At 33.5% G+C, this 10061-nt stretch overlaps 2 protein-coding genes across 2 annotated transcripts; one reads left to right on the top strand and one right to left on the bottom strand.

Moving 5' to 3' along the window:
- Positions 1–1205: 1205 nt before the first annotated feature.
- Positions 1206–3929, bottom strand: Nmdyn-d7 (nucleoside diphosphate kinase homolog 7). Its single transcript, XM_071708260.1, has 9 exons — positions 3462–3929; positions 2804–2970; positions 2565–2723; positions 2248–2455; positions 2054–2174; positions 1790–1914; positions 1596–1709; positions 1427–1534; positions 1206–1355 (listed from the first exon to the last, which is right to left on the bottom strand). The coding sequence occupies exons 1-9, from the start codon at positions 3576–3578 to the stop codon at positions 1320–1322; spliced, it is 1155 nt and encodes a 384-aa protein (XP_071564361.1). The 5' UTR covers positions 3579–3929; the 3' UTR covers positions 1206–1319.
- Positions 3930–5042: 1113 nt separating this feature from the next.
- Positions 5043–8506, top strand: LOC139773614 (uncharacterized). The gene is made up of 8 exons (XM_071708165.1): positions 5043–5311; positions 5451–5523; positions 5716–5919; positions 6151–6273; positions 6690–6874; positions 7485–7614; positions 7880–8178; positions 8310–8506. The coding sequence occupies exons 1-8, from the start codon at positions 5272–5274 to the stop codon at positions 8504–8506; spliced, it is 1251 nt and encodes a 416-aa protein (XP_071564266.1). The 5' UTR covers positions 5043–5271.
- Positions 8507–10061: the final 1555 nt, after the last annotated feature.

Consider the following 10061-nt stretch of genomic DNA (forward strand, 5'->3'; position numbering starts at 1 on the left):
CTCTCTATCTGGTTTAATGCGATGGGAACGGATCCATCTTCGCAGTTTTACATCGCCGACGGACTACAGACTTAATCCTTGACACGCATCATTGTGCCGTTATTAAATCGCGGTAGATCCTGTAGTTCTTTCAGGTACAGACGGTTATTATAAGGAGCGACGATACTGCAGCGCGGAATTTACTGGTGAATTCAATGTGTATGTTGATGGAATAACTTATTCTGACCGACCACCCGAACAATTTACAGTGTTGCAATCTGCAGATAATTAATTGTTCCATTGTATGGTGTATGATAAGTGTTGTGAACTGATTTCGATCACGAGCTTTATATGCGGAGGCAGTTGATGCTAATCTTCTGATACAATATAATACATTTTTTTCGATATGTAATCATGCAATTTATATCAATATTCATATCACGTACATTAGTGCATAAGCGTTAATTATTGTACAACAGTTTTCATATATTTATTTATTATCGAATTTTTCTCTCGTTTGAATGACTAAATAATAAAAAATAAAGTTTAAACAGAACTTATCTGCTGAAATAATTAACGGAGAATAATAATTAAAAAAAAAAAAAAAAAAAAACAAAACGGAGAGACTAAGACCATGAAAAAATATATGACTTTAAAAGCATTATTTTATCATTAAAGACTAAAAGCGATTAAAATGGACTTTTTCTACTTCTACTTCTACTTCAGTATCATAAGGTTTAAAAAATATTGATCGTTATGTGAGAGGAGCGCATAATTACGCAAATACCAATATATACAGTAATCGCATGCCAAAGTAGGACATTACGAAACTAGCTTCGAGTCACTTTAGACGTACGCTCCCCTTTCTCCGGAAGCCCTTACTCAGTGGAAATATTCACAGCAAGATGTGTATTAAGATACACGGATATACATATGTTATAAGAGCGTATATCTAAAATTAAAAAATACTAATAAAAAATATTAATATATTGAGAGGTAAAAAGTTCTCGTGTAAATATAAATCTCCTGAATAATTATTTAAAAATACGTTTAATGCTTAGAACAACTTGAACCATCTTGCGATTAAAAATAATACCCTTCGTTTATTTTAATCACTGAAAATGTAAACGTTTATATATAAATTTCAATTTCACCTAAAAGTTATTACAGCCTTAAGCGACTGTAGAACTTTTATGTAAATATCGGGATGTACACTTGAATTGATATTTTGTTTTAAAAGATCATTTATTTTCTTATACCAACGTATACAAATACTTCAAATTTTTTAATTTAATAATTGTCAAACCTAGCTATTTATGTTATGTACGAGTATATTTGGTTTAAATTCCATCGAATATTGTGAAGAAATATTCCACCTGGAAAGATCCAACATACGTAAATTACGTAAGAAAAACAAATGACAAATGTTGATTAAAATTGTAATTACCTCTAATATGCCGTCTTCCGGTAAGTCAGAGCAATGTATAGCGTTTTGTACTTTCGTTTTCCCATACTTGGCTCTAAGCGTATTCGGTCTGATTTGACGTGCAATGTCCTGTAATCAAATAAGTATGTCAATAACGCGAGGCAAAGCAATTAAAGTTGTCTGTACTTACCGGATCCATTGGACCGCATAAATTCCTGAAATCAGCAACAATGTTAGGGCTCTCGTCTTTATGGCTCACTTCCATAACAATGCACGGACCGGATTGTAATTCTGCTACCATCGCCTATAGCAAGTTCATGAAAATATTTCCAGCTTTAGAAATAATTACTTGTAAGAAGGGTATGTAAATATATAGAAACCTACGGTATATTCAGGAAGAACACCTTTATATATTTCTAAAAATTCTTCGGAATTAATTGGATTAACATAAAATTGTTGTACTGCGGTGATTGTGTAGCCTGCTTTCTGAATGTCATCGAAAATGGTACCTGGATTATAAACATAAAATAAAATTGATTGAAAAGAATATATCAGATAGAGGTTTCAAAGTTATATGAAAAATTCCCTTAGTTGCTATTTTACAATTTTCTTTTTTTACATATTAAATAATAAACAAAATGAACTTACCAAGAAGCCCTTCCTGTACAGCATGTGGCTTGATAATGCAACAGGTGCAGTTTTGTAGAGTTGCAGTGTTTTTCAGACCTTTATTTTTACTTTTCGAGTCAGGAAAGAAGTATTGCAATTCCTGAAAATATCCAATCAGATATTATATCAAGATATATGTTTTTAGATTAACTATTGTACATTAGAATTTGTACCTGCATTGCTGTTTCAGTATCTTTGGATCCATATACGGCATTATGTATATCATCTTTTCCATAACAAGCTCTTAATGAAGATGCTGCTGTTGAACGAGCATGCTTACTATCTTCTGGGCCTGCCAGTTCTTGCCATCTCATTATACCATTTCCTCCTAATAATTCTAAAGCAACGACAGGGCCAGATATAAGATAATTTATAACAGACCTAGAAATAAACTTTCATAGCTACAGTATCTAAAACTTACTAAAAAATAATAAACGGTTTACTTTTAGGACAATGTTAGCAATTGTTAGCAATACAAAATTTAACTTACGTCTTATCGATTTCGTCTTTTACAAGATTACATTCTGCAATATCGTTTGGAGTTAATCTTATCATTTTTATATTTGTGATATAAAAATCATAATTTATAATGGCTTTCAATATTTCACCCATTTTGTCAATAACATCTGGTTTCAAAAATACAAAAACCCTGAAAGAGTAAAATTATGTCTCAATTAAGTAAAAATATTTAAATACCAAATACATCATATATAAAAATTATTTGTCTACTTTTGTAGTTGAGTTTCTAATTTGGTTTTGGTACAGGCATCTGCGTAACCTGTAATTTTGATGCATCTTGAAAATATTGTTATTACAGTACCGACATAAAAGTCTTTAGCTGTAATGCCTTCACATGTTGTTCTTCTTAGGAAAGTCTTCTTTGTTTTCAAGTCAAACTGAAATAGAGCACACACATATAGTCCCAACATTTATTGTGCATGGACGCATGAAGAACATTTAAAGAGAGAGCAACTTGATTTTTTAAAATAAAACTATATGGTTTTTCTTACATCATACGATTCATCTAGTCATTCTGCATATAAAATATATATTAAGATAAAATTATAAAAAGATTAATACTTTACAAGACATTTAATACTTTATTTTGATATATCTTGATATAAAATATACAATATCTTGAAAAATATTAATTTCTAAATTATTTTACTTTAATACTTTAACGTATGGAATAATGAGATAAATCAATTGACATGTAGAAAATGCATAATTGCTTTAAAAAAATAGATGCAATTTGTAATGTACAAAGTATACATTTTATATCATTTTTTAAATATTATTTAAAATAGTAAAGATATTTAAGGTGCTTGAGTTCGGTGGAATAAACACATGTGGTGTATAAACATATGTAATACTAATTTGCACGTACCAATTCGACAGTATTATCAGATGGATAATAATACAGATAAAATTTCTTCAGCATACAGGCAACTTGGTCATACCATTCAGCTTCAAATACATATTTGTCACTGTAATCTGCAGACATCTCAAAATTTGCATATCCTGACGTAACGTATTGTTAACAATAATTGACAATATGTGAAGAACGTTTAAAACTGCATCTCATAGAAATTAAACGGCTGGTTTTTATAAAATATAAAATCGTCACTTAGTTTGAGAAAAATATCAGGTTAATTGGAAAAATAATTTAATTCGTTTCATACATATCGTTATATCATGTCCGAATATTTCAGCAATGTCAAAGACAAAAAGTTCAACGGAACAAAAAAAAGAACAATTGCTATGGCAGCAAAAAGATATGAAAACAATCGGAGCAGAGACTGAAAACAGTGAAAACCGTGTTTTTTTTTGCGACGTTGTTGGGCAATACTGGGCAATACGCCTCTACGTTCGCAAAATGTAAATATTGAACTACGTAGCTACGTCCACAAAACTTTTCAGTAGGTAACATGCTGTGCGGTTTCTCACTTTTCTATTCCGTCGATAACAGATCTTTAATGCAACCATTATCGATAGAAAATTACGAATAAACGTGTACAAAACAGACGGCAAAGACAATTAATTGTTTGTTTAATTTGCGAAAAATTATAGTTGCACTTTAGTTTTACAAACAATACTTTTCCGACAAGCTCGATAAACAATGGAGAGAATAAGACAACGGTCCCGCGGATTTATGAACTTCCGTCGAATATATACTTCCGCTAAAATACAGAAAGTTAGAACCCTCTAAATCTCACAAAAAAGACTAATGTGACCATTATTAGGCTTTTCTCTGCTATACAACTATAAATAACAAAATTAAAAAAAAAAGTTAAATAATAAAGAATATTATTGTATTTATATGTATGTACCTTGGTGAAGAATATTTTTCTCAGAAATTTTGTAAGAATTGAGACTTATAAAAAATTCTGAAAAAAATATAAAATTTCTCAGATACTTTCTGCAGAAATAATTAGATAAAGATTTTCGGAATATTTCAGTATATTCATATGTATAAAATTTTGATAAATTGCACAGATTTTTCTTATATTTATTCAGATTTCTATAAAGATGTGTTGGCGGGAAAATCTGAAATATTTATTATTATTTTGTCTGAGTTTTTGTGAAAAACTTTCCAATTCGTATAAAAAATCTGAAAAATTCTGAGCATTTTGAGAAAATCTGAAAATTTTTATAGAAATTCTAATTTAATAATATAAAAAATTCTGAGACATTTTTTCATCAGGGTAACGCAATTGTATAAATTGTAACGAAGGATATACAATAATAATAATTATTTTTTCCTTTCGTCTTTCGAAACAACATCAGCTATTATAATAAAATGATTTGATCGTATCTTATCTATTTTTATATTAATTATATGCTTCTCATAAGTATAATTTGATCGATCTAGTGCTTGAAATTGATCAAGCGAGCCTTAGCAACCAAATCTCCAGCGCTAGGCAACGCACAAGCGTTTGCACAAGACAACGTGTCTGACTGACGTGCACGCACGCATGCACGCACGAACGAACGGACGAACGAACGAACAAAACAAAACGCGGTTTTGACAGCTCCGGCTGGTCTGGCTGGCGCGGAGAAAACGCACCTTTCGTGATACGTAATCCCTGACGCGTGATCCACATTTTATAATTAAATCCCGTGCCTCCCCCGTGTCAAATAGTAGTGAATCGCAACCCTGTCTGGAACACTGGACGCATCCTAATTGGAATGTCCACATGAGGCTGCTGAAATTCTTGCTTCGTTATTTCCCACCAGGTAAACAGACGATGTACAGGGTGCATTAATGATGTTGCCTCCCCCTGACCGCGCTCTCTCGCATTTTTAAAAATTAATTTAGTATAGCATACTTGAGAAAATACTAATAACATACTTAATTGGGTTTAAATCCTTTTAGGTCTCGCTCTGGAGTACACGCAAGGCGGTGACATCAAGACAAAAATGATCGATTTACTGGACTTGTCCGCCGAGTAAGATCAGATCAGATCAGATTTAGCTTTCACATTTAGCTTTTTTATTCGCCGTATAGCAACGTATAGCTGTTTAATTATTATTTTATATTTGCCTTTATTTTACTTCGAGTATATAAAGCTATACATTTGATCGCAAGATCGCGAAATAAAGCGAGCAATTTTATAGCAATTAAACAATTTACTTTCCAGAACGGACGTAAGAGCATTAGCGGAAAGCATAAAAGCGGCCGAACCTATAATAACCGAAAGTGTAATGGACCAGTTAGTTGAAACTTTGCAGAAGCTGCGGAGTAAAGTTTGCGATACAAATACTAAGCGCTACTACAAATACAAAACCTTACAGACACATCTTTTGCCAGTCACTAATATAGGGTTCGATAAACTAGGTAAAAGGTACTCCACATTAAAACTGTCGCTTAATTATTAATGAAAACTTGTAAAATTTACATGAAGTAAGTAATGTTTTATGTTAATTAAGTCTCATGATATGGGCACAATCGATTTAAGAGCTACTAAAAGAGAAAGATATAAAATATGTAAAAGCGTTAAGAATAAATTATTAGCAGCGAACAACTTGTCGAAGTGTAGCGTATAATCGACACATGTCATCCGTTCGATCGACAGATGCTTGACGGGAAGCTATGACCGAACTTGTAAAGTTTGGGACATTGACAGTGGAGCGGAGCTTTTTACTCTCGAAGGCCATAAGAACGTGGTCTATGCCGTCTCGTTCAACAATCCAACTTCGTGAGTTAGTCACAATAATTCAGAGTTAGTCGCGACTATATTGATCCGGGATTGAAAGTAAGGCGCAGAACTCGTGCGACTTACCGTGGCCGACGTTAAACGTTACATACGTTGCAATAACGGCGCATATCCTAGACAATGTCCAAAATCGGGGCATGAGATGTCTTAAAGAACGTCTTATGTCCTAATTTTGGACATTGTGCTGTCTTAAAGACGTCTTTAAAGATGTCTTGTGCTGATTTTGAACATTGTGCTATCTTAAAGACGTCTTGTACTGATTCTGGACATTGTGCTGTCTTAAAGACGTCTTGTGCTAATTTTGGACATTGGGCTGCCTTAAAGACAATCTTACGTCCTGATTTTGAACATTGCAGTGCTGTCTGCGATGTTAGTCCTATCGTCGTTTATCATTTCAGAGACAAAATTGTGACCGGGTCCTTCGACAAAACGGCAAAGGTCTGGTGCTCGCGGACGGGTCACTGCCTCGCAACCATGTGGGGTCACGATGCGGAAGTGGTGGTGGCTAAATTCTCACCGACGCGTTGCAAGCTCGCGACGGGCTCCATCGACGCGACATCAAAAATATTCCATATAGAAACCGGTATTGAAAATATCGCAATGTTATCTCACATAATAAACGTGCGCTTCGATTTGTACCAGTTCACGGATCGATCGGGCGAGCAACATGCCACTTTGTCGAGTCCACTTCGCGATGCTCGAACACAGCAGCGTGCAAACAATATGCGAGAGCAGTTAACGTATTCTTGTATACCGTACTTATTGCTATTATCCAATTATTACCGGCTTTACGTTATCGCAGCGGCTGCCTGATACTCTAGTTCTTATAATTAAACGAGCTTAAAGAAAGTCACCAAGTTGTCTCGAACTCTCAGTTGTCTCTCTGAAAGGCAATTTAGACAATTTAGAACTTTAACGAAATATTAATTGCCATTGATTGATACCGGAAATGGCTTTAATACATTTAGTTATTTAGTGCAATGGACAAATGTTTTTTAAACACACACGTTTAGTCGTTTCTAAAGCGAACAAATTAGATTAGACAAGTTCCTGGTTTTGTTATTTAATTATTTGATATAATTTTTAAACTCAAGAATACTAAGAACGCTATCTACGTCCGACATGGTTTTACCGAATAAAAACAAGATACGTCGTAAACTTTTTATGCGAGAGACACGATTTGGATTCGGCAGGTCAGGAATTGGGCACGTTGCGGGGACACACGGCGGAAGTTATTGCGCTGCATTACAACGACGATGGAAATCAGATCATATCGGGTTCCTTCGACGGAACCGTGAACATCTGGGATACAAGAACATTTGTGTGGGTTTTTCTCTTATCTCGCGCATTATCTTATCTTATTACTATCTCTTAAGTCTAACGCGTGACTTACGTGAAATTACATAAAATATCAAATGATTGCTTGACACACTTTCCAATCAATTTCTCACCTTTTTTCTCTTGTTAGGATGTCGTAATGTAAGCTCTATAAAATCATATTTTTTCGAAACAATCTTTTTTTCCTTTGTATGACGTCTACTGAGAAATTTGATCAAGGATAAAATACTTTTAATTTACAATCCTATAGACGGACGAGCGTGTTAATCGGCCATCGCGCGGAGTTGTCCAACTGCCTGTATAATTACGACTGTTCATTGATCGCGTCGTCCTCAATGGATAAAAGCGCGAAGGTCTGGGACGCGAGAATGAATTCTTGCCTGGCTACGTTGTTGGGACACGACGACGAAGTTTTGGATCTCGCTTTCGACAACAACGGCAAGAGACTAGCGACAGCCAGCAGCGATACTACCGCGCGAGTTTGGGATATAAGCAGCAATTTTCAACAGTTGGCTCTCACGGAAGGCCATCGAGAGGAAGTGTCAAAAGGCAAATTTTTTTATCGCAAACAAACACGTCTATTCTATATCTATGTGCTACAATATATATAAGTGTCTAAATATATAAATATATAGATATAATAATCTATGTAAATGTGCTAAAATCCTACGAATTTTTAGTTTGCTTCAGTCCGAATGGCCATCAACTTCTAACTGCCTCCTCGGACAGAACAGCCAGGCTGTGGTCCGCGGACGATGGCTTCTGCTTTCAGCAATTGAAAGGACACACCGACGATGTTTTCGCTTGCGCATTTTCATATACGGGGGATACTATAATTACCGCTAGCAAGGACAACACTTGCACGATTTGGAGGTGACTCGACTGGTTTCAAGTGTCCGCTTAGCTTCTACTCATCGCTCTGTTTATCGTTTACATTGTATATTTTTATGTTATCTGAATAACGGCGAGCGCAGCCTATTGCTTTTCGATAAACAGACGAGCGATAACATTAAGTGCTTTCGCGTTCTACCAGACATTGTCAACATTTTGACAATGGTAGATCGCCCACTTATGCTACACCTCTCATGTCTCCTTACAGTGCCAGACTAGAGTCAAGCTCAACAGGGTCTTCTTTCCCCGCTAATTTTTCCAAGCCCGTTCCCTTGGCAGTGGTTTCGCTAGATAGTAGATAGGGACAGTGGAAATCTCGTTAATCCATTCATGCGCGTCACTAATTAGATGACGAGGCATTTGGCTACCTTAAGAGAGTATTTCCAAAAAAGGAATTTTTCCAACGAAACTATTACTGATATAGAAAATTTAACGTAAAAGGAACAAATGTATCATAATCAATTATTCGATATTATAGAAATAATAAAATTTCTTCTTTTAGTAAAATAGAAAAATCTTGCTGAGAGTCAATTTGATCGTAGAAACGAGTGAATTTATCGCTTAATTAAACAGTTTATTCTTAACAAACGTATTTTGCTGCTGCAGTAAATGCCATTATTGCTTCGATAACAGAATAGGAATAATTCGTTATTATAAAAAAATAATTTGTATATTTAGAAAAATACTATCTTCAAAAAATAACGTTAGTATTCTATTTGCTATTTACAAAATAACTGATAAGATTTGTTTTTAATATATAACCTGCTATTTAGCTTTTTCTCTGTATTTAAACTGAATATTTTTATCTTAAAAATAGATTTAGTATATAATCGTTACAAAAACACACGTCAAATAATAAATGTATTTCTTGGAATATTCTAATAACCACTTATTATAGCTGATGGCTATAGTGACTAGCAAATACAAACATTATTTAAATTTATGAGGCAATTGAGGCAATTAAAATAAGAGTCTGATTTAGACTTTGAATTCATAACATAAAAAAATCATTGATAAGAGTTATTCCAAATACTTGTTTAATAATAATTATTCGCAAATTAACTTTATAGATGTTACATGTATACGCAGATAGGTATGTAAAATTACAAATTATTTTATAAGCATAGTTATATATTAATATTAATAGAAGAGATAAAAATTTTATTCCTATAAATATACATCGTCTACACAAATAACATATTAATGACATATATAAATAATGTATAATTTATTAACGTTGAGACATAAATTTGAAAATTTATTAGGCAAGAAAATAATATAGTTGTTTACACTTATATATATAAAATTTATGTATAAAGATTGTTTATATATAAATATATGTTATAACATATATAAAGAGATCGCGATAATACTTTATATATATGTAAATAAAGAATTATGTATAATTATGTAACATATATAATAAATATAAACATAAATAGATCCATTATCACACATGAGAGATACGCGTGTTGAAAATGTTAAGCGAGCTCCGCGCGAAGTTACGCTTCAGCGCGTAGCTACGTGTACGACATAAGCCC

The sequence above is a fragment of the Temnothorax nylanderi genome, unplaced genomic scaffold (assembly GCF_030848795.1).
Source record: "Temnothorax nylanderi isolate EJ_2023f unplaced genomic scaffold, tnyl_v1.0 TNYL_tig0065_pilon, whole genome shotgun sequence".
Lineage (NCBI taxonomy): Eukaryota > Metazoa > Arthropoda > Insecta > Hymenoptera > Formicidae > Temnothorax > Temnothorax nylanderi.

Bases quoted from the DNA above. Each gene is read 5' to 3' on its own strand.
- Nmdyn-d7 (XM_071708260.1), bottom strand. From the start codon at position 3,578: ATGTCTGCAGATTACAGTGACAAATATGTATTTGAAGCTGAATGGTAT. The intron at 2,724-2,803 runs GTAGACAAATAA...TTACTCTTTCAG, and splicing joins TTAGAAACTCAACTACAAAA to GGTTTTTGTATTTTTGAAAC. The intron at 2,175-2,247 runs GTACAAATTCTA...GGATATTTTCAG, and splicing joins ATACTGAAACAGCAATGCAG to GAATTGCAATACTTCTTTCC.
- LOC139773614 (XM_071708165.1), top strand. From the start codon at position 5,272: ATGAGGCTGCTGAAATTCTTGCTTCGTTATTTCCCACCAG. The intron at 5,920-6,150 runs GTACTCCACATT...TTCGATCGACAG, and splicing joins TTCGATAAACTAGGTAAAAG to ATGCTTGACGGGAAGCTATG. The intron at 7,615-7,879 runs GTGGGTTTTTCT...ACAATCCTATAG, and splicing joins TGGGATACAAGAACATTTGT to ACGGACGAGCGTGTTAATCG.